Source organism: Melozone crissalis, unplaced genomic scaffold, assembly GCF_028551555.1.
Source record: "Melozone crissalis strain CALT ecotype California unplaced genomic scaffold, PUWL_Pcris_2 ptg000023l_1, whole genome shotgun sequence".
Taxonomy (NCBI): Eukaryota; Metazoa; Chordata; class Aves; order Passeriformes; family Passerellidae; genus Melozone; species Melozone crissalis.
The window spans coordinates 37,932,501-37,957,500 of record NW_026535801.1 but is presented as its reverse complement, the minus strand read 5'-3'; the positions used below and the strand labels follow the sequence as shown (position 1 = coordinate 37,957,500).

Here is a 25,000-nt window from a genome sequence, read left to right as displayed (position 1 = left end):
TGATTAAAGGAGATTTTTTTTTTCCACTTAAATCTCAAATACTAAATTCTCTCACTTAAAAAGAAAAGCAAAGGGAGAGGCTGTGTGTTTGTGCGTGTCTTCAGATAGGGAAAGGCTGGCATTTAGAAGTTGAAAAGGCAAGAAAGAAATGCTCTGTATAATTTTTTTTTGCCTGTGAAAACCCTTTGGAAGGTTAAATCCTAAAAGGGCTGCATGTGTGAATACCTGTTGCACATGAACTAACAAATTAGCAGCAAGAAACCAAGTTTGACAGGCAGTGCCAGGCAGGCTGAAACATCCAGGAAAATTGCTCTCCCCAGTGATGGAGCCTCTTCTAAAAGTTATTTTATCCACTCTGAACCCCCAGGTTCATGAAAAGTAAACCAATCCATAAAAATACATAATAAATAATTTTACACATGCCATGCTCATTTGCATGTGAATTAACCTGATTTATGGCCATAGAGACAGACTTTGTCAGTGCACAGAAGATGCAAACACGTAGTAGTGGCAGAGGAAAACTTCCTACATTTGAAGATCTGTCACATTTCTGCACCACTCAATATTAATACTTGCTGTGCCTCAAATGAGGTTAAAATGACAGCGACAGCTCAGATCAGTGTGGTGATAGATAGATAGATAGAGAGGGAGATACAAGAAGTTGTTACATTTTCCTTCTGCATTTGCATTTTCTTCCAGGTATAGATCTCACAGTGTCTGTTAACTGATTATTTCTTTAAATAAGTAGGGAAACAAAAAGAAGAAAAAAAATTCCCTTTTTCTCACCCGACTGCTTATTAGATTTGATATTGGGAAAAGCCCTTGGTTTACTCTGAACAAATAGTTCTGTTTTCCACCGCTCTCTGCCGTGTTTAAAGTAAATAAGTTCTGGTCCCTGCAGCCCTGCTGAACTCATTCACTGCCCAGAACAAAGCCATTGTGTAGGGGTCCACAAGAGCCCTTTTCTCTCCTTCCCCGAGCGGGATCTCCCCAGCTTTGTGAGCCATCCTCCACCCTGCCTGTGTGCTAAAAGTGTGCATGCTTTGTTCCACAGAAGAAATGAAGGAAGATTATGACACTATGGGGCCTGAAGCCACAATTCAGACCACTGGAAACAATGGTACAGGTAAGGCCTTGCATGGAGTGAGCATCACTTTTATTTGGGTTCACGTAGAGATAGCTGTGCATGAGGAGTGGGAGTGGCAAAACACTCTATTTCTTGTTTTCAGTTAAAAAGTTGGAAAATACTGATATAATTCTCCTGGTTTTTAATTTCCCCTCCCAACTTGATCATGAGGGTGCAGTGACCAATTCATGCAGTGAAGGGTCCTTGCTGCCCCTCCTGTGTCCCACAGCACTTTAGCCCCAACTCCTTGTAGCTGCATCCTTGGGAGTTATTAGTTCTCAGCAGTGTGAGGAGATGTTTTCCCAGGCAGGGTGAACCTTGGATAGTTTAAATTAGGTGGGCCAAGATACAGTGGCCTTTTAATGAGACTGTATTAAGAGCTTGATGATGAGGATGGGGGGCACCCTCCTTGGCAGTCCCAGATTCGAGCTGCCTCAGAGACTGAAAACATCTTTTCAGCAAGACACACATGAACCCCTTACATATATCCATAGACATACACACACACTTTAAATGCACATTTATGAGATTATAATGTTCCTGGCTAATCATTTGTTGGGGTTTTCTCCACTTTTAGCATCTCCTTCTTTCCACTCTTCTTAGAAATCAATACATTTGGTGGCACAAGAAGTGTGACAGAGACATTTAGCAGGCATCACCTCTGAGCCATCTCTCTTTTTCTGTAGCAGAGCAAACCAGCAAAAGGTTCCTGTTGCTATTTTCTAATCCAAATGAATTCAGGGATTTACCATGTTCTTTCCAAAGATCCCACTCTCACATCCCCCATCCTCAGCACAGCTGAATGCCATACATCACCCAGCGTTTCTTCTGCATTTTGTCACAATTTGAGATGGTGCAGATAGATTTACACAGCTAAAAGGAAGAATTTTCTAGTGCAAGTACATTTCTATCCATTCCATTATGAAATTTAGTTCATAGGTAATACTCTCCACAAATATTACTGTAAAAGGTGGTACTAAAGTCTCACAAGGATTTTATTACTCACACTTTCCTGATGTTGGTAACACCCACATAAAACCCCAGTGCTCTTATTAAGCAACACAAGAAATTTACTTTATCATTCTTGAGGGGGAAAATAATAGGAAAATAAAACCGTATCACTGCTTTCTTCATCCATTAGATTTATTATGCATGAAAGGAGGGTGGCACCGAGGCGCAGTTCATCATTACGTATGTACTTAATGATGTTGCTGTGCAGAACTGGCTACATATGTATCTCAAAAGCTTATTTTATTTCCAAGAGGCTGCAATAAAGTGACAAATTGTGCTTAGCACTTGGAGAAACAGGATTTTAAAAGACATCTGATTCGGAAACAAGGTTTGATGGTTATCTGAATTACCATTAGCAGAGCCTTTGAGGTCCCCTATCAGTCCGTGTGACTTCCTTTGCACATATTTTCCTTGCCATAACAGGCCTTGACTCTTTCATACTTGCAATGTGGTCGGCTTGAAGGGGAAGACTTCATGTCCTCTTAGTCCCTTCCCATCCAGTATCTGATGACCTTGTCTTGCAGCTCATCATTGGCCTCACGAAATCACTCTGGGGGTTCCATCGAGCCCCTCTGCCAGCTGCGAATGGGGTCCATGGGGTGTCCTGCCCCTATTGGAATCAGTTTTCCATGGAAGAAATAAGGGTTACCCCTCCCCAGCTTGATGCCCTGAAAACTCACGGCCTTTGCATTTAGGTGGTCTGCATTTAAAATGCAAAAGCTTCTCGGTGTGGTGTTCCTATCAATTCCTTTCCCAAATGTCCTGTGCAAGTCCTAGGCTCCTCTTTGCTCAGGCTAGGATGGAGGCTTGCTCAAATAACCACCACAAGTTGCTCTGACAATGTTTGATGCAAGTTTTTTGTCACTTTTTGAGGTGTTCAGAGCCTCTTTCAGTGGAGGCTGATGCCTTGTCAGGTTGGGTAGAACACGTTTCTTTAGTTGCTGCAATCTCCATAGACTCTTAAGAGCAACGTCAGATTACTTAGGCATAATAAAAGCTCTTATAAATTAAATGCTTGTGCCAATCTTTTCGCCTTGAGAGGGAGATTCCAGGTGACTATGAATACATGCAATTTCCTATATTAGGAGTAAAAGCTCCCCTTCACACCCAGTGAGGTGCCTCAACCCTTATTTGACAAGCAAAGGGAAGAAATCAGTCCCTGAGCTGTTGGAGATACTTCCTGGATAGTCTGGGAAGTGTTCAAAGTTTTCTTCTTCAGCCTCACCATAGGCTTTGGGCCTGTCTTGAGTGTTTGGCCTTAGTTTTTCCCTGCAGGTTATAGGGGATCTAATACTGATGTTCAATAAAGGCTGAGACTCAACCCAATAGAAACATACATCCAACCAGAAAGTTTCTGTAGGTGCATGCAATATCTGTGGTGCACTATTAGCATCAAATTCTCTGCAAAATATAATCAGTAAAGAAATTAAACTAAAAGAAAAGATTTCCATTATTAAATTATTATGCTATTGTCAGAGTGGCCACTTCCTAGAAGTACTTTAAGAGAAATCTTGTTATCCCTACATTAATCAGCTGCATTTTTATAATGAGCCATGGAGGCTTCATAGTGTAAAAGCAGAAGTGACATTAAGGTGAAAATTAAGGATTTTGGTCCTGCTAAACGAATTTGTAAATATTTCTGAGGATTTCTGCAATAGGGACTTGCAATTGTGATGTTTAGCAGAAGAACTTTTTAAAAGATGAATGAGGAAATTCTTATGGTTTATTTTATTTTACCTTTTATGGTTACTGCAACTGGGATGTTTGCAGAGAACAGATGAACAAAATTCCTGCAAACAAACAGATAAATTTTCCTGGTTTTGATTAGCAACATCTGACAAAATTCAAGTAAAGATCTCTTAACATAATTTAAAGAAGGGAAAGAAAAACTTTCAGGGGGAGGAAAACAGAACCAAAACTTGGCAGGTTGGAGGACAGGCCGTTTTCAGGCTGTAATCTGTGTGTACCAATGGGGGCCTCTCACTTCCTGGCTAATGAAGGCTGTGGTTTTATTAGCTTTGTTTGCGATTAAGGGCAGCTATCACCATCTCGCAGGACGAGTTCCCACACAAAATAACTGGTCTCCCAAGCTCCTTGGACCTCTCTCCCACTTTATCTTGAAAGGTCCTAAATGCCTCCAAAGATAGCTTTCCTTAATGTGTTTTATTTTTATGTGACACAGCCACATCAGCTTTTGGAGCTGAAAATATTTCTGCTCTCCAGGCTCCAATAATTAATTTTAAAAAAAGGACTTCTTTGGCGAGGTCACCCACCACAGATCTCGCAGGAGGGGATGTGCAGTGTGTGTGCAGTGTGTCAGCCCACAAGGAGTCTGGGAACACGGCTTTGTACATGGAAAATAAATCAGGGCATGGAGGGGGGAAGCAAGTCTTCCACCCAGAAGCTGAGCCACAAACCTGATGGCTGTCAGATGGGTCTTTTTAGTACCTCTGGGTGAGCTTCCAGCCACGTCTGAATTGCCAGTAATGCTGCTGGTGAGAAACCAGACCCACATGGACACCCTTGACTATTTGTGTTAATCTGCAGCTTTGCAGCACTGGTTGTATTGTTTCAGCGAAGGGTCTATCAGCTTTTCCACTAAATCCCCTTGTTTTTAGGGGTTTATAATGTAGATGTAAACATTTGCTTTAGCTCCTGGATTGCATGTACAGACATAGAAGCTAAATAATCCTGAGAATTAGGAAGCCAAGGCTGGTAATATCGCAGCAGTTCTCCACAGCCTGTTGGATCAGCCTCCAGATAGACTTGGGGGCATGAAGGAAGAACCTCATTTTGGTTTGAGTTGGGGATGGAAGCTTCTAATATTAACTCTAGGCCTTGCTTGGTAGATTGAATCCTAATCCTATAAATGCAGTTGCAAACTCCAACTACTTTACCTGGGAGACACATGGGACCATCCCATGGAGCCATCCCATTTCTCCTCTCCCACTCCTTGCTTCACTTGCTTCACTTATTGGTTCATGGCCTAGATTTGGCAAAATTAAACTTGTTTTCCTTGGATCTATTGTTAAGAGAAGAGAAGGAGTGGAGCTTGGGTAGTGCTAAGCTAGAGGGTAGACCATCTTGTAACACCTGGAAGATCTAGGCATAGCAGGGGAATGAAAAGTTAGATTTGCAGCATAAAAAGTAAAGCCTCAGCTCTTTTTTTTTTTCTGATAAAAACAAGAAGTCCTACACCTGCTGTGAAGTTTCTGTGCTTAAGGTGTGCTCAGTAACCACCATTTTGTTACATTTCTCTCCCAGAACAACATGGAGGTAAAGCACTCTGTCTTCTTCTCCACACACACACTCCCCTTCTCTAGAAGCTGCTTTATTTTGGTGTTGAAAGGGGAGGATTGTTTCTCATGCTAATAACAAATGGTAACTGGAGCTGCAGTAGGACCAAGAAGAACTCTGTTCTGGTGAAGCCATTCCCTACAAAACCACTGTGATAGGAACAGAAGTTGCCTTCCAAAACCAGGGTCCCGTGCCCTGTGCCATTTGGTCACTGTCACTAAAATACTGCAGAACAGTTGAGAAGCTGCTCAGCTGGTATGAAAAATAGGGCATATTTATCTCAGCCAGAGGATTTGATTTTATCGGCTAAAGGGATGAGGTTTACAGAGACGGATATCTACTTTTATCGATGACGCCGAGATCAGAGCTTCAAATCAGGCACTGCAGGCTCCCACTTGTGCCCCAGTCAGAGGTCATGGTTCATTCTCACTGCCAGCACCAGTGCCTTGCATTTTCATAGGAAACTGAGGCAAAGCCTTCACCCGTTGCTAAACACCAAGGAGCTGGTTAGTCTCTCATTTCCAGTGGTTAAAACCATAACCCCCTTGATTTCCATGTGTTTACTCCATGTTGCTCCCTGGCTTCACTAACAGCAGAATTGTGCTGTTTAGTATTTCACTTTTACATGAACTCCAGAATAGTCCATGGTGTTTCCTCATTTTCTTATTGCACCTCAGCAGAAATACATTAAAAATTTAATCAATCATAAGTTGTTCTTTTCATTTATGGTCAGTTAAAAACAAGTATCTTTAGTTCCCTGCCACCAACTGTGTCTCTCAAGACTTGTTAATAAACAAAGTAACACAATTTAGAGGAAGAAAATCATAATCTCCTTTTTTTTTTTTTCTAGCGTAATTATATTATTATTTGTCTATAGCATCCCAGAGTTTTAAGATCTTTCCTGTAAGCAGTGTTCATACTTGGAGGAGAAAAGCACAATTTTAGTAACAGGATACTTTGTGGCTGAGCATGTGTTATGTTTCATGGACATTGCATGGATATAAAAAAATTGAGGTTGCATTTAAAGAAAAGAAAGAAAACTCTTGCATGGACTGTCAAAGTGGCTTTGGGCTTGGTGACCCTGTAATGGTTTAAACCATGTGGGTCTATTGCAGAAATCATGAAACAATAAGTTGTTAAAACAACCCATTCACTCATTATAAGTTAATTTTTCAGGGAGGAAAGAAAAAGCAGGAAGATATGAGCAACTTTCTTCTTGTGCCTGACAAAGAGCAGCCTGAGGAAAGACCTGTCTCAGAAAAGTTTGGTCTTTTACTACCTGCAATTGTCATCTCCCACATGGGGACTGTCTCGGGGTCTGTGGGATCCGGGGGCAGCTGAGCTCAGTCCTGTAGGTCTGAGCCAAAAGCTGTGGGACCCCCAGGAGCCCCGTGAAGGTTGTTCAGGTTCCAGCAATGAAAGATTACCTGCATTACCCAAGCCTCATAAACTTCTCCTGCTGCCCTGTAGAGCCCCGCGTTCTTGTTAATTTAACTGCCTGCCCTTACTGCCACCCACACTGGTGGAAAGCCCACATTAATTTTATTGGGAGCTGGAGCAAGGCTGATGGGAGCAAGGATCCAGCTGCAACCCCAGCCTTGTAGCTCGAGTACATCTGCTCAACCTCTAACACTGCTGACCAGCCCAGGCTCTCTGGGACGATGCACTCAACCACCCTTTCTTTTTCCCCTTCTCTTATTTTAGTGAAGAACGCAAATTGCACGTCGGACTTTGAGGAATATTTTGCCAAAAGGAAACTGGAGGAAGGAGATGGGCATGCAGTCAGCATAGCAGAGTACCTGCAGCGCAGCGACACAGCCATTATTTACCCTGAAGCCCCTGAGGAACTGTCTCGCCTTGGCACTCCAGAGGCCAATGGGCAAGAAGAAAATGGTGAGGCTGTAATTCATTTTTAGCCAGTATCCTGACCTCGTGCAGCTGTTGCAATTATAAATGCACTACATGCCTGGGTGTTTACCTTAAAAATTGAAGAACAGCTGCAGCGGCATGGAATTTCATGAGCAAAGATTGGGGCTGTAATTTCAGTGTATTGTGATTTTTTAGTCAGCACATTTGTATTATTTGGTGGGTGAACTGAAGAGCTGAATTTAAACAGGAGAAAGGCTGCTGGTCTACTTGGGAGTTTGGGAAGTTTTAATAGAGTTTTAATGCAACAAAAGACAGAGTAGCCAGCCTATTGCTCTCCAACGCCTCGATAAATAATTGGAGAAGAGTCAGTAGGAAGGATTCGGTCAATGGCACAAGTAACATAATGAGCTGGGGCTGGAATGCAAATTGCCAATTGATCAGGAAAAGTATTTCTTAGTTTTCCAGCCAGCCAGGTCTGCGGGAGGAGTGATGCCCATAATTAATTTCCCGGCGGGGTCCAGCGTGGGCCCCGCGAGTCTGCCGTGGGTGTGCGCGGGTGCCGGTGCCTCCCGCCGCCGGGTGGAAGCGCCGTCCCTCCCTCCCGGGCAGCAGATTGCGGCGATTCCTCTCATACCATCCCGGGCAATCGGCCCATGAGCTGCCATTGATTTGCTGACCTTTTGGCCTGCCTCTCTCTTTCCCCCCTCCTCTTCCCCATGCCGGGGTGCAGACCTGCCACCTGGAACTCCAGATGCCTTCGCCCAACTGCTGACCTGCCCCTACTGCGACCGGGGCTACAAGCGCCTGACGTCCCTCAAGGAGCACATCAAGTACCGCCACGAGAAGAACGAGGAGAACTTCTCGTGCCCTCTCTGTAACTACACGTTTGCCTACCGCACCCAGCTCGAGCGGCATATGGTGACACACAAGCCAGGGACAGATCAGGTGGGGGGCTGGTTTTAAGTGATTTCTTTCTGTAATAACCCCTTAGAGAAACGATATTGCTTTGATTGGCAATCATTATTAATTTTTCATGGCATTTTGAAGATGCAGATCTTTTAATGGTAATAGCTTTAATTGAGGTCTAAATGATTTTTTGATGGTCTCTTCTAATATGATTTAATAGTCTTATGTTCACGATCGAATGAGTGTGTTAATTTCTAATTTAGAAATTTTATTTGCACTTTAACTTGACTTTAGTTTCGTTTTTATGTTCCTCAAAAAGTGAATGAAACTGTAGCATTTTAATTATACATTATTAAACATCTCAGCAATTTTAATTCCATTTTTCACCTAGTTTTACTTTGCAGTGTTGCAAATAGGAGCTCCAAGACATACTAAAAGATCCGCTAATATTTTTTCATTACTTTTTGAGTAACCTTTTCAATCACATGAAATTATGCGTATTTTGTATAATCGTTTGTTAGACATAATTACACATTTTGAGAAGAACTCTTCCGACAGTACATATAGGCTATCATTTGTGATTGTGCCACCAGAATTGGGCATTGCTCTCATTTGTATAGCCCAGCAGCGTATCTGCAATAAATCAAAGCCGTTTTTTCCTCGATGGGCTACATGTAATATTATATCAGTGCCACATTTAAGGAAATGCTGGTGTCTCAAACAGGTGACTGAGCTTTCCTAGTGCTCCTAGATGGGCTGGTGATAGACCTGCGCCACAAAATTCTTTACACACCAGCTGAAAAACTGCTCCTATCTGAAGAATTACTTCTAAAAACCCATCTTAAGGAGGGCTGTAATGGAAACTCAAATGGCGTGGTTAAAAGTTGAATTAATACATGTGTGCATTGTGTCAAATTATAAAGGCTTTATGCTGTATTTATTTTTCTTAAAAACCTGAAAATCACAATCTGCTGGATTTCTCTGGGTAGGTTTCTCTCAGCAGAAGGTAAATTCAGTTAGGCAAACACACATCTTCCTAATCACACGATTTTTGCAATTAGCATTTTTAAGAGAACCGTATCTTTTGCTTGATCTTAAATCAATATAAATGACTCCAGAGCACTTTCTCCTTTCTTTCCTTCCCATGGCTTTTCCAGTAGACAAACACATTTTCCCATGTATATTTTTCCTAACCTGATCCACTGTAAGGTTCTTCCTTTTGCCTTGTATCATTAAAAACGCCAGGGGAGGGAACAAAACCCGCCTGGATATTTATCCAACGTAACTGCCTGAAATTTCACATGCGAGAGCGCGCTGGTACTGGCGCATTATGAATGGTAGCTTTGGTGTTGAAAAGTCCCCTCATTTGCTCATGGCATTTACAATTAGTAAATTAAAATGATTGTATCATATTAACAGTGGCACAACTAAAGTTTATAGTAGTCCTCGGAGGGCGATGGGGGGAGACAAAACAGCTGTTGCTGTTTGTTTATGCAACTCAGCAACATATGAGCGCGGGTCCCTCAATGGCGCGCGGCGGGCTGGGCTCTGCTTGATCTTTGAAGGTTGCTGCTGTTTGAACAAACCTCCCTGTGTCCCATGTAACACCATCTGTCTCGCCAGGAATGTGGGAAGAGGCAGCACACCCTCGCAGTTGTCATACCGTTTCGGTGCTGCCTTTTTTTTTTTTTTTTTTTTCCCTTCCTTTTTTTTCCCCCCTTTTTCCCCCCTCCCTGCTCCTGCAAAAGGCTTTTGTGTCGTGGTTGCCTGCAAAGCTGACCTCCTACCTTGAGCATCCAGAGTGGCTACATGATTATCAAGATAATTGTTATTTTTTAATTAATTTTTTTTTTCCTCTCCAAATTCAAAGTCATGGGGCTTTCCTTGCTTGTTGCAAAAAGGTCAGCTTCCTTTGATTATATCTTTACACCCTTTTTAACTTTCAACTTTCCCTCGCCCCTCAGAAGAGCACCAGGGAAATACATGGCACGAAAGGTAGCTCAAGTCTTTCCTGCTGCTCTGTGATTTTAAAAAGCATTTCCAGCAGCAGCTTATGCTGAAGATGCAGTCTCTCCTGCTTGATAATGAATTAAATCTTACACGAAATGCCACTAACGACAGTGTTTCTCTCTTTCCTCCACATGCAGTAAACAGAATTTTTAAACAAGCTGAGTCCCACATGTTCAGAATCTGCTAGGAATATTAAGAGCCACAAATCTTCTTATAAAACTGTTTCTCTCATCGTGAGATACCTTAAAGCAACACATTTCTGATGAGAGACTTAGGAAATAATTCTAAAGCAAATATCGAATGCTCATGTGAAAGTACCTTCTCATTTGTTTCGGTTTACTGCCAACATTTTGATTTTTATTGCAACGCTGATGAGACAAATAAATGTACATGCAGACCTTTTGGTCCGCTTGACGAATTCAGACTCACATTAATTTAATTTTTGTTTTTTGAGCTTGAAATTCATGGCTTCTCTTGCATAAAATTCATGTTGGTATCTCTTTTGTTTTCTTCTTTTCCTCCCAGCACCAAATGCTGACCCAAGGAGCAGGCAATCGCAAGTTCAAATGCACTGAGTGTGGCAAGGCCTTCAAATATAAACACCATCTGAAGGAACACCTGCGAATTCACAGTGGTGAGTAGCGGAGGTGCTGGTGTGCTCATTTGCATTTTGTTTAATTAGCTGAGTTTTAAAGACTGCTTAAAATTTACACAGTTCTGCTTCTGGCTTCTTGGAGCTACCAAGGTATTTCATAAGTGATATCTGAGTCATCCTCATTTATCATGCTGTTAATACCACGGTCTTGCTAAAAGATTTGGAAATAGCAAAGCTTCCTGCAAATAATAAAGATTGTTTGGCAGTTTGAGTTCAGAAGCATTCATTCATTGCTGTGCAGCAGGAGCCTGAAGAGTCCATTATATTTTCCAAAATAAAAAGTCCTCCTGAGTGAAATACAACTCATATTCTCAGATAACAAGAAACTGCCAAGCCTCTCAGATTGAATGACTTGGGCATTTTGGCTCTCCTACTTGATGCAGAATTCAGCACACAAAATGTCACCAGGCTCAGCCCAGGCACAAACTGACGTGGAGATTCTAACATCCGGACTCAGTTTCTCATACTGGTGCTCATACCCGGTGAAAATTCCATTCTGGGGGAGAAAAAAATATGAAAGAAACAAATAAAATTTGAACAGTCTAAATTTGATTTGACTCTCTTCCCTACAGGGTGCTTACCTGTGATTTGCCTTGGTCAGTCTGGAGCCAATCTCACACTTTGATGGCTTTTGCCAGTTGGAGATCCTGGGCCCAAACTGACTGTAGAAAGAGGAGGGTAAAGCAGTGGTGGTGTGTGGCCATGTTCAGAGAATTAATATTTCCTTCACTAGTAATCACTGGACGATCAGTTAGATACCAAGTGCAGCCTCTCACTATTATAGCAGCAAGAATGATAATTAACATTTGGTTTTAATTATCATTTTAGGTGAAAAACCATATGAGTGTCCAAACTGCAAGAAGCGTTTCTCCCATTCTGGCTCCTACAGTTCGCACATCAGCAGCAAGAAGTGTATTGGTTTGATCTCTGTAAATGGCAGAATGAGAAACAATATCAAGACGGGTTCTTCTCCTAATTCTGTATCTTCCTCTCCTACTAATTCAGCCATCACACAGCTGAGAAACAAGCTGGAGAATGGCAAACCACTTAGTATGTCTGAGCAAACAGGCCTACTGAAAATTAAAACAGAACCACTAGATTTCAATGAGTACAAGGTTCTTATGGCCTCACATGGGTTTAGTGCAACTAGTCCTTTTATGAATGGTGGACTTGGAGCAACCAGCCCCTTAGGAGTTCACGCGTCTGCTCAAAGTCCAATGCAGCACTTAGGTGTAGGGATGGAAGCACCGTTGCTCGGGTTTCCTGCGGTAGGCAGCAATTTAAGCGAGGTGCAGAAGGTCCTACAGATTGTGGACAACACGGTTTCCAGGCAGAAAATGGACTGCAAGGCTGAAGAGATCTCCAAGTTGAAGGTTTACCACATGAAGGATTCATGCTCTCAAGCTGAGGAACAAGGAGTTACCTCCCCCAATATTCCCCCCGTGGGTCTTCCAGTAGTAAGTCATAATGGTGCCACTAAAAGTATTATTGACTATACATTAGAGAAAGTCAATGAAGCCAAAGCTTGCCTCCAGAGCTTGACCACAGACTCGAGGAGGCAGCTCAATAACATTAAAAAAGAAAAGCTGCGAACCCTAATAGACCTGGTAACTGAAGACAAGATGATAGAGAACCACAACGTATCCACTCCATTTTCATGCCAGTTCTGTAAAGAAAGCTTTCCTGGTCCCATTCCGTTGCATCAGCATGAGCGTTACCTGTGTAAAATGAACGAAGAAATCAAGGCAGTCCTTCAGCCTCATGAGAACATGGTTCCCAACAAACCTGGAGTGTTTGATAAGCAAGCCCTCTTGCTGTCATCAGTACTTTCTGAGAAAGGAATGACTAGCCCCATCAACCCATACAAGGACCACATGTCTGTACTTAAAGCATATTATGCTATGAATATGGAGCCCAACTCTGATGAACTACTGAAAATTTCCATTGCTGTTGGCCTTCCTCAGGAATTTGTGAAGGAATGGTTTGAACAAAGAAAAGTCTACCAGTATTCAAGTTCCAGGTCACCATCACTGGAAAGGGCCAGTGCCAAGGTGGCGCTGGCTGCCACCAACAACACTCCCACTAAAGACTCTTTGTCAGCCAGATCTCCAATAAAGCCTGTGGACTCTATAACTTCACCATCTATAGCTGAACTCCATAACAGTGTTACTAATTGTGATACTCCTCTCAGGCTAACAAAACCTCCTCATTTTACCAATATTAAGCCAGTTGATAAATTGGACCACTCTAGGAGCAATACTCCTTCTCCTTTAAATCTTTCTTCCACATCTTCTAAAAACTCCCACAGTAGTTCTTACACTCCAAACAGTTTCTCTTCTGAGGAGCTTCAGGCTGAGCCATTGGACTTGTCTTTACCAAAACAAATGAAGGAACCCAAAAGTATTATAGCCACAAAGAACAAAACAAAAGCTAATAGTGTAAGTTTAGAACACAACAGTGTTTCTTCATCATCTGAAAACTCAGATGAGCCACTGAACTTGACTTTTATCAAGAAGGAGTTTTCTAATTCAAATAATCTGGATAAAAGCACTAACCCAGTATTTGGTATGAACCCATTTAGTGCCAAACCTTTATACACAACACTTCCACCACAGAGCGCATTTCCCCCAGCCACTTTTATGCCACCAGTCCAGACCAGTATTCCTGGGCTGCGACCATACCCAGGACTAGATCAGATGAGCTTCCTACCACATATGGCCTATACCTACCCAACTGGAGCAGCTACTTTTGCCGATATGCAGCAAAGGAGAAAGTACCAGCGGAAACAAGGATTTCAGGTAAATGGTTTCAACTGTTTTCTGCTTTGAAAGGCTAGAATTTAGTATTTTGTGATGTGTCCTCTTAGAGAGGAAAAAGCCCAAAGCTATAATCAACGTTTCCAACAAAATTAGCAGAGTTTATTTAAGTCTGAACTTGGAAAGACATGGTGGAATAGGAAAATAAACTGCAGTTAACTTAAGAGTACCTCTACTTGGATTCAGGAGCAGTACCAATCACTTTGAACAGGCATAATGATCTTTGTTCTGTTAAGAGTTCAGACGTTTCTTATTAGATTTGTATAGCAATATAATAATAATATAGAAAACGTCCATAAAAAATTGTTTCCTAGAAGAAAAAAAGAACAAAAATTTGCAGGGAAATTTATCTCTTCGAGGCATAACTACATTTCATCACAGAGAAAAGGAGCAGTGGGAGACCCCTTTGGAGTCACCTCTGCACTCAGACACAAAGTTGTTTCCCTCTAAGCAGATATTCATAGAGTCTCATAGACACTGCAAACCATTGAAAGAGATTCCTTCCATATATTTTTGGGGGATTGTTCACCCACTATTCATGAGAAAGTTGTCCTCTTCTCATGAATGTCAGAGGGATGAGAAATGTTGACCCACAGTCCCTTCCTTTGGGCCACCTACTAGTCTTCCCAGACTCTTAGTCCTCTAATCCTGCCAGTCATCTGGAACAGCTTTGAAAAAACCCAGAGATTAAATTAAATTTATTTGGAGAGGTAGCAGCCAGGGCTGTTAATCACAGACAAAGTCTTTCCCTGGACACGTAATCTGGGTCAGCATTTCTTCGTGCCCAGGTACAACCCTTAATTCTTCTCCAGAGTCAACACGGGTGTAGCAAATGATTTTGTCCCTTGCATGCCTGCAATGAAGAGCAGCTCCACAGAAGTCTGGTACTTTTATAGCCTTTTGCTGGGTGTATTCAGCTATAATGTACAGAGTTTAGTTAAATGAGATTAACTGATTATAGATTAATAATTTTTTCTTACATTTGCGCCTGTTCCCCCATGTCCTATTACCGTCCATTAGTAATTTTACTGACTAGTAAATGTTTTATAGTTTCAAATGTGAAAATCAGGTATGGTTTTACATTACAGACTGTAATCCCTCTTTGCACAATAGGAGCATAAATAGCACTGCACCTCCATAACAGCTGTTCCACTATTCCAATTTACAGTACATCTGCCCTCTTTGTAAATGTATTTAAGCCTATTTAATCTTCTCTAATATTAATTAGTGCAAACCTAGTCTAAGAAAACTGAACTGTGTGATAGCAAATGGAAATGTATGTTATCATGCAAGTTTGCACTCTCTTTGGATCGAGACAAAATAAATATCAAGAAATTTAATAATTTACTGATCCACATTCATTATTGCTTAATGCTGAAGGCTGTTTTAACATAGATAGAACATTGATAAAAAGTGTTATTAATATTCCCTATTTCAAATTACAAAATTAAATATAAAAATATAGCTTGAGGCCTTTAGTCGGGAGACATACATTTAAATGGATTGCATAATAATAACATTTGTACCTAAATATAAAATTCAATTAAAACCTTTCTACAGATACAGAATACACCCAAGTTTTGGAATTTTGAAAGGAATGATCCCTTAGCTGTTGCTTACATTTACCTCTGTAAAATTATACAATACCTTTTGCTGGCCACGAAGAGCCTCCCCTTCACACTTTCTTGGAAATATTTAGTGCTGATGTGGTAAATACTGTTGGTTTGTGCAAACCACGTTACTGCAGAGTGCTCAAAGACAGAAAGTTGGTTCGAGGCATGGAAGTAGAAGGCTCCTCATTATTTCCATACTTTCCACCAGCTGTACTTTCATTATTCATATTCCTAAGCTAAGAGGGACCACCAAGGAATGATTGCAACTTCTCTGGGGTGGTTGGCGGCCAGGGTTGATGGCGGGAGCGGCTTTTGCTGACGAGTGGTTCCCTCACAGGGAGAATTGCTTGATGGAACCCCAGACTACATGTCCGGCCTCGACGACATGACGGACTCCGACTCCTGTCTGTCCCGAAAGAAGATCAAGAAGACAGAAAGTGGCATGTACGCGTGTGACTTATGTGACAAGACATTCCAGAAGAGCAGTTCCCTGCTGCGACACAAATACGAACACACAGGTAGGGCTCGCCAAAGGCAGGGTTGAGGGTCATGATTTGTTCGTCACAGTCTTTCATGAGTATATTTGTGCAGTGATGAGGCTTTCAAAAAATTATTTTTCTCTGTTCTGGCTTATTTTTAAATATTTTCATGATGGTTATTGTGTGGTTAAGGACAGTTGGGTGTGATGGCGTAAATGTTGGTAGGTGATGTGGCAATCATCATCTCCCAGGCCAAACTTTCTATCAAATTGGCTCCAGCACTCAGAAACAACTTGGTCAACAAAAAGTCTGGCATGGGAAGGAAGAGTGACAGTGTATTTCTTGTTTCTTAGACACTATCTGACCCTGGTCCATTTAATCCAATAGGAAAAGGGCCACTGACGTTAGCAGCATGAGAGCTGGCTCTGGCCAAGTTATCTGAAAGTCAACAGTTCAGGGGGTTTCCTCTCGCAGTGATTTTGCACACCAGCAGCACAAACAGGTTGCAGTTCACTTTTTCACTTCCCAGTTAATGCCCAGGGAAGGTTCCCTTCTTTCCTGAGTAGGAAGTGATTTTTGTCTAGTTCAAGGAAGCTTGCCAAAGCTCACCACACACTGTCAGCTTAAAAAATGCTTTGGTTTGAAAAAGACCTTCTATCACACCTATGCTGGCTTTGGTTCCCCTTACAAACAGTGCTCCCTTCCCTCTGTCAGCCAGGACAGGGCTCTCTGAGGGCCACGCATTGGCTCAGCATGTTTCAGTTAGGGGAAAATGGGACCGGAGCTTCCCAAATAATAGAGATATCAAGTTATGTTGGACAAAGGGAATGTGAATTATCATCTGAATTATTGTGCAGCAGGACATAAACCAAACTCCAACTTCCTAGAGTTAGAAAAAGTTTACTCAGGAGGAAACTTGCCTTAACTTTGAAAGCTGAGTCCCGCTTCAGGAAATGAAGCAAGTCACATCATCCTTCAATCTCACCATGTGAGGGTAAAAACCTTATACCTCTCTATTAATACATCTTCCAGGCCCCACATAACCCTTTGGCTTTTCACAGATGAAAAATTTACAATTCAGAAGTGGACGGCGCCTTTAAAACAAAATCCTTTACTTTGTTATTTTTCCTTCTTATACTTTTCTTCCAAATTTTAAGCTAATCCCACAACGGAAAATACAAAAGGAAGTTAAAATACACGTGGGATTAGGAAAGAAAATTAAAAGCAACGTTTTGGACTGGATCAGCCAGTTCATTGGCAGAATGTGCTTCCCACTACATTATTCAGATCAAATTGTTTATTCAGTAGAAGGAGCTTTGAAGGCTTTACGTCCCTGCACCTTTCCTCTCCTGAATGATTTTATTACAGCCATCTGCAAACATTATGGTTTACTACACTACTACTGTAAAGCTCTTATGTTAGAACTGGCCTTCATATATATCAGGATCTGGACATATGGTTGAATCCCATAAAGTTGGTAGTCCATAAGGTCGACAGACATATGGTTGAAAGGCTGAAAATTTGACAAGCTGAAATGTGTGCAATCACCTTGATTTGCAAAATAAACTGCATTTGTAATAGCAAAAATATGTTATGGTCTTGAAGTAGCATGGGAACCTACTGCCTAGAAAAATGCCACACAGCTGCAACGTGGGGACTCTTCTCCCGCCTTTTTCCTTTGTCCCTTTTTGCTTCTCAACTTCACGTCCGTCAATTTTATGGGATCAGCCTTATGATCCAGAACATGTATAGGGTGTCAGATTTAATATGCTAGAGCTACAGCACATCCTCAGGCTGGAGCCTGGCATTTAGGGACAGGAAGGATGGTCTTGTGGCAGAGGCACAGGCCCTGAGAGCACTGCACTCTTCCCTGCCTCACCACAGACTTCCTCAGTGAATTGCAGCAAATTGCTTCAGCTTTCTCTCACCTTCGCCCATCTTTGAAACATGGGGAAATGATACCAGCCCGCCTCTCTGGGGTGTTGTAAACATTAATTCATGATATCCTGTGATGGAGCTCGCTGGATAAAGAGGGAAGTACTGTTATCAGGGAAGTGTTTGCTTTTATGGAGCCTCAGTGTTTGAGTGGGTGGGAGCTCTGGAGGGCTTGGCTGGGCCATCCCCAACACCTCATGCGCAGCCTTCAGGAGGCACACTGCACTGGCACTCTGGCTGATGGCTCAGGTGCCCCTTAAGTGAATTTCAAATTAATTTGATAGTTTCCGGCAGAGTTTGTAATTGCATTAATAACAAAGGTGTGAAACTGCAGTCCATGTTCAGTGGAAGGAACCAAATTGGAAGTAACACCCTCTTCTGCCTTTGGGGTCATTGGAAGAGCAGGCCCAGGTTTTTCAACCAACTTTTTGAAACCTAAAAAAGAGAAAAAAAGCCTTTTTTTTTCTGAGGGCGTTGCTGTTGTCTGAGCAGCTGTTCATGACCTGTTGTAGCTTCATAAAAAACTTGTTTCAGGAGGAATTGGAATGTTTTCTGTCTTTCCTGGAGAAGCACAAAATAATGGATGATGTTTGTAACAATCTCTTTTTTTTCTGTGTAAAAATAATTCATGTGTTTTATTAGAACTTTGGGACAATCAGTTTTTATTTGTCCCCCCTTCTCAAAGTCTGTGTATTTATTCCAGCCAGTGACAGAACAAGAGTTAAAAGAGTCAGACAGAAACCCCTAAAAATTTATCACAGAGAAATCATTTGAGGCAAAACATTGACAGGTAAAACTACATAAGCTGTTTGAGTCATTGTTAATCGAGTGTTGTAAAGGAGAAAACAGGAATGTTTAGGCGTTGCAGTGGAGCTGAGTTTCCATGCCAGGGCAAGAAGAACAGGATTTGACCAGTTCTTTTTGTCAACCCAAGAACTTTTGGTAGGACCATGCCACCAGCCATAGGACAAAGAGCTCTGTGATTACCTCTGTACACCATGCCTGCCACAGCTGTAGCACAGTAGAAAAAGGGCCACAAATTTCACAATCCATAGTTTTTAATTTGTGCAGTATTGGTGGCATTCTGTAATAGCTTTCAGCTTCATCTGGAGAAGGAAAATTTCCTGTGTTACTGCAACGAGTGAATTGCATTGGTTCTGGCTCATCTGAAATTTAGTGTAGAGGCCACTGCTTGTTGCAGAACCAAATTCTGACAATTTAATTTTGGGATGCCATTGAATTTCGAGAGAAGTTACGTGTTCCTCTTAGAGTTTGAGCTTCACAAGGTCCTGTTTGTTAAATACAGGGGATGCAGTGCTGTAATTAGTGTGCAGAGCATGGCAGGTAGCACAGGCATTCAGTGCTCACATGGTTTTCCTGTGGAATCTTACAGACCCATCCTAAATTGGACAGGCTGAAATTAGTTGAGCCAATATGGGATGTGTCTAATCTCAGATTTTTCCAAGCTGCTTAGCACAAGGTTCAAGACACTTTTCTTATGAAAGGCGAAGAAGGTGGTTGCCTTCACAGCAAAGCATGGGCGCTTTGGCAAGCAAAAAATTCTTGGTGCTGCTGATAAGGAGGGAACCCAGGAGTGGGTGAGTGAGCAGGGGAGCAAACAGAAAAATGGAGCATCTAGAAATACAGAAATATCCTGGCTCCTGGTCCAGTGGTGGAGGAGTAAGGTGAAGCTTAATGTTTGCTCTGCCCTCGTCAACGCCCGTGTCTGCCACACACCAGCTTTGTTGTAGCTTCACAGGGGAACTCTCAGCGTGCCTGCTCTGCAACAAAAGCTGGAAACAGTTTTTCAGAATCCTACCTAGAAATTTAAAATCCTTTCCTTGTTGTTCTATATTACATCATATTCTATTTTATTACTTGTGTGGGCTGTCGAGGGCCTCATAGCTGTGCTAGGGCTTTCATCCTTTCCTTTTCCACTGTATATTTTATTAAGACCTCTTTTTTATTTTTGTAGCTTTCATGCTGATGCAAGCACTAGTTTTATTTCCAGATTGATTCTGTAAACTAAATATTGTTCTTGAGCCTGGTAGCAAATCAGCTCTCTCTGGCTAGTATTTTGAATTCCCAGCTTGGGAGTTTTCTTTATTTAGAGCTTGATTCATAAAAAATTTACATGCTATTTAAAGGTTATTTTTTCTTGCTTTACTCTGATACAAGTTTAGACTTCCCCATTTTACACTCAAATAAAGGAAAAAAAAAGGATATATTCTATGTTTGTGTCTGCAGAACAAGGTCTCCTATTGAAAAAGAAACAGGTGCAGCTTGGGCAATTATATATAAATTGCATTTATCTTGCACCTTTGACCGCTTTGCTATGCTCTGGCCACTAATCCATCTCCATTGGGACTACATCTAACATCCAAACCCCTGAGCAGCTTCAAAAGAACTGCCTTAAAAAACAATAAAAAACACACTGTCACAAGAATGTTTCCTTCTTTCCTCTGAAGAGTGGGGTTTCTGTTTGGCCCCCTCCCATGGAAAAGAGACCCACTTGCCTTGGGCAAAGGATGGGTGATATTTAGTCTGGGACCAGTGACAGCTTGTGATCTGATGTCTTGTGACTTTTATACCATTGCAAATGGGAAATGCACAGCTTTTCAGTCAAAGACTTTTAGCCCAGGAAGATTGAGAGATACCTAAAAAAAATTGAGAGATTTTTTTGCTGTTGTTGTCTTTTTTTGAAAGAAATGCAATTTTAGAGACTTTGCAAATAGATTAGTTACAACTTCTCCTCTGTAGATTGAGCATGGCCCCCCACGGGAACCTGTGTTTTGCAATGAAGCAAAAAAGGCCCAAACATTTCTTCTGGATATTTGATAGAGATTTATCATTTAATTTCATTGTAAAATGTGGCATCCACACCACTTACCCATTGGATGAAACACAAGTGTTTCGTGAGCCCTCCTGTGAGCTCCCTTGGGTCCATCTCTCCAGCTCCATCCCCCATGGATGACACAGGGGATCTCAGATGGGATTGGACACCACCCGTGGGGTGGGATGTCAAATCTTCTTCCTTTTGACTTATCTCTGCTCCAACGAGGTTATGAATGGTGTGGCACTGCATGACAGTGCTCTAGGACAAGGCGATGGCTTCAAAATGAACAAGAGTGGCTTTAGATATTAGGATTTTGGATATTAGGGAGATTTTGTTAGATATTAAGAAGAAAGTCTTCACTGTGAGGGTGGTGAGGCTCTGGCCAGGTTTTATGGGGCTTGGAGCAACCTGGGCAAGTGGAAGGTGTCCTTGCCCAAGGACACGAGGTGGAATGAGATAAGCTTTAAGGTCCTTTCCAACCCAAACTACCCAGGGATCCTATGGTTTCCTAAAGTTGTCGATCCTCCTCATCCACCTACAATTACAGACTTACCCCCATCCCCAGTGTAAAATACCTTAGCCCAGTTTTGTTTTATGACCTACTAACACATTGTAGGGATTAAACACTCATTTTAAACGGCTGCAATACTGGGTTTTGCACATGAGGGGAGGAAAATAATTCTGCAAATGTTCGGAAACCTGATACATTTAAAAACATATTTCAATTAGTGTTGTAACAGCTGCACACTGAGCACTGCTAAGGTATGTTATGTGGTGTCTGAACAAAGAACTTTGCCCAAGCTGTCAGGTTCCCTCAGATCAAAACTGAGGCCTTGATATGGCCTTGTGGTAGACTAAATAGCTCTAGCATTGCCTTTTTAGTGCTAACATAAATTAATATGAAAATATAAAGTATTTTCATCTGTTCATTTCTAAATTAATTTATAAAATATGGATGATTCCCTGCCAGGCTACATCTGTGTGTGGCACGAGTGCCACATGCAAGGGATGAGCAAAGCAGGCAAAGACTGAGGGATGAGCACATCATGCAGGCTTTGGAAGGGAGGGTGGAGGCAAGTCTGGATGAGCAGTGGAGGTGGTTGACTTCTCTTTGAGGAAAGGAAAAATGCTGGGAGCTGGATGGAGCACAGCTGTGGGGTGAGAATCATAGATAGAATGGTTTGGGTGGGAAGGGACCACTAAAAGTCACCCAGTCCCTGCAATGACCAGGGAAACCTTCAACTAGACCAGGATGCTCCATCCAATCTGACCTCAAATGTTTCCCAGGATGGGACAGAGAAGGGTGTAGGGAGCATTGGATGTTATGTGCCATAAAAAAAAATCAGGGAATTTGAAGTAATGGAGAAGTGATGGTAGAGAAGTGGAAGAAGACAAGGGTTGGGCTTGTTGATGTTAGGGAAAAGTAAGTCAGAGGGAGGGGCTGAGATAATGTGGGCAGTTCAGTGAGGAGGACACTAAAACGGCGCTGAGGAAAAGCAGAAAATCTGCAAGGAGCAAAAAAGAAACAAAATTAGCAATTATTAGGTACTAACAAGGGGATGTCAATGTGCTGCTCTGAGGGTAATCAGCAGGACAAGTGGGTCAGGGCAGAGGTTCATCCCTTTGGGTGTTGGTGGTGCTGGGAAAGCTCCCACCTCACCCGTGAGGGTTTTCCACAGGCAGCGCTGGGGTTTGAGAGCGCTTAGGCTGAGTGCGCTTTGGGATTTTAAGCTAATTTGAGTAAGTGACTTGATCGTGCTTAAATCTCCCGAGCTAAGACTCTGGGATTTCCCCTTCATGGCTAAACTTGTGCCCTGAATCGCAGGTAGCTGACTCCAGCTCTGGATTTGGTGCACCCCTAGGTCAAGGCTGGAGGTTCAAAGCCAAAATACATTTATAGCTCAAAGCCCAGAGTTTTCTTTGAGTTTGACTTTAGACCAACAGGTTAAATTGGCAGAAATGCAGATTTAGGAAACAGTTCACGCAAGTAATACTGCTATAATTCGATTTATCAAGTTTGAATTTTCAATTTTACTATAAAGAGAAATAAAGGAAAAAAAGAAACCTTGTATGCGTGCAGACCTAGGAAAATCTCTTACAAAGAAATGCAGTCTGAGCCCTAATTTCCAGGCATCTACTAGTTTCCCTGTCACTTGGGTTACTTTAGCTGTGGTTTCTCCTGTATTTTCCTTGCTGCCAGATCTCCCCTTCATTTCATAACACAATTTTGGCTTCCTTGAGGATTCGTTAATCACACCTTATTAAATGTGAACTTTCACAGTGGGACTTGAAGGTAGCTGTGACTGGATAGAAAAAAAAAATAGCATAGTCCTTGGTATTCATTCTTAACAACTTTGCTATGACAGTGGAGTTTTTTCTGTGCCGGGCTTTCCGTGCTTTTATGTCCCAGGGAAAAAAAAAAACCAGATCAGGTTCATAAAGGAGCAGCTTGAGTTTCCTGGAAGCTGAGATCCTTCAGTGATCTGAAAGCATTTATATTTTTTCCTGCTGGATTTCTTCCATGCTGGTGTTTCCTAGCCCTTTGCTCTTGGCTGGCAGTTCACCATACTCATCCTCTCCCTGCTTCTGCTTCTTTAAAATTAAAGGAACACCACAATTTCACAACTGACAGGATGGAAGGGCTCTGGTGTGAAGTTTATTCCTGTTCTGGTCACATGCTGCATGAGCTAAGTATGATAAATACGCTCAAGGAATCAGGCCAGTTCACTAATAAGTTCCTAATGATCTGCTCTAGCAATAGGACATGCAAAGCATTTCAGGCACCAAATACCAGCATTTTAATACCCATGAAAAATCGTATGAAATATAAAATAATGACCAATTGGCACCATACCTACCTTCATGGTTGCACCACCCAGCTGAATGACACTTAGATTATAATTTGACATTTCCAAAATTTAAAAAAAAATAAAATCGACTGAAGGTACTACTGTTTGATTTTATTTTTTGCCTTCTGCAATCTAAGTTTGGTGATCGGTCTTCACTAATTCCAATCTTTGCACCATATGTTATGTCTGGATATCTCACGGTTGCATCATGCTTTGCTGAGTTTTGTCGTGTGGCATCATGCTGACAAGTATTTTTTGTCAGCTCTATTTTGGAATTAAGCTTTCAGTATGGCAGTTCTGGAAGGTGTTGAAGGCATTCCTGTGCTATTTGTGGCCTGGGATCAACCAGATGTGTTTAGGCTTGGCACTGGTTTTGAGTTTCAAACATTGGTTCGAAACTGTCTGAAATGCCAAAGGAAATACTGTTTTCTGCAGCTTAACACCACTTTAGCACTCAGCGAGTGGCTGACAACATTTTATTTAGAAACCCCTTATGCTTCTGTGGCAGATGTATGTATTTGTTTTTGCTCACGTGGTGGGGGAAAAACGTCTTTCTGTCCTTGAGGGCTTCCTCCTGCAGACAAGGGTTGGCAGAGGGTACCCCTGGGATGGGTTGGGGTGGGTCCAGCTCAGGTTCTCCTGCCAGCAGCAAATTCCTCATGGACTCAGCGAGTCCCAGCTCTCTCTTGCTGTCACCAGACAGGCCAGGAGCATCCCTAGGGCACCCGTGTTGGCTCACCTTGGGGTGCTGCAGGTGGGGAAGGGTTGACCAGCGGTTGGCTGGCGGCTGTGTGGCACCACTGGTGAAGGCATAGAGATAAGATGTTGGCTTCCTGCTATTCATCAGCCACATAACAAAGAAAACTTTAAGAAACAAAGGCTTTCTCTACAGGCTAATCTCTTCAGCAAGGCAGGGAAAGAACTACGGCGTGTATGTGATGCTGTCAGCAGAATTATTTATAAATAGGGATATTTTTTGAACATTTTCATGGGTGTCAGCTGCTCGCTAGAGCTGCCAGTTTTCCATTGATGCTCTCTGAGTCATTTTCTTTATTATCCTGAGCTGCTTGAGTAAAATTACTACAATCAACACCATGCAAACCCTAAGTTGTAGCATAAATGTGGGGTTGTTGTTGTTGTGCTTTTGGGGTTTTTTTTTTGTTTTGTTTTGCTTCTTCAGTGGAAGAAAAAAAGTGGGATGGTTTGGTGGGGGGAAGAAGAAGAAGAAAGTGGGGTGGTTCAGTGGGAAGAAGAAAGTGGGGCGGTTCAAGCATTGTGTTGCTTGAATCTATTAAGGAGTGGAAGGGGAACAAGAGGTGAAGAAGCCTCTCATTTGTGCTGCTGTAACCCATGTGTCCTCTTGTCCTTCCTTGCAGGAAAAAGACCACACCAGTGTCAGATTTGCAAGAAAGCATTCAAACACAAGCATCACCTGATCGAGCACTCACGCTTGCACTCCGGGGAGAAGCCCTACCAGTGCGACAAGTGCGGCAAGCGCTTCTCGCACTCGGGGTCGTACTCACAGCACATGAATCACAGGTATTCCTACTGTAAGAGAGAGGCAGAGGAGAGGGAAGCAGCCGAGAGGGAAGCCCGTG

General features: G+C 42.2%; 1 protein-coding gene across 1 annotated transcript in view; it reads left to right on the top strand.

The window, feature by feature from the left end:
- The window catches only part of ZEB2 (zinc finger E-box binding homeobox 2), a 114,189-nt gene that overhangs the window by 87,367 nt on the left and 1,822 nt on the right, over positions 1 to 25,000 (top strand). The window contains exons 5-11 of the mRNA XM_054277586.1: positions 1,055 to 1,126; positions 7,139 to 7,327; positions 8,034 to 8,248; positions 10,745 to 10,853; positions 11,703 to 13,672; positions 15,641 to 15,821; positions 24,779 to 25,000. The exon at positions 24,779 to 25,000 is cut by the window's right edge and continues 1,822 nt beyond it. Of these exons, the coding sequence (XP_054133561.1) occupies positions 1,055 to 1,126; positions 7,139 to 7,327; positions 8,034 to 8,248; positions 10,745 to 10,853; positions 11,703 to 13,672; positions 15,641 to 15,821; positions 24,779 to 25,000 (2,958 nt within the window). The remainder of the gene's footprint in view (positions 1 to 1,054; positions 1,127 to 7,138; positions 7,328 to 8,033; positions 8,249 to 10,744; positions 10,854 to 11,702; positions 13,673 to 15,640; positions 15,822 to 24,778) is intronic.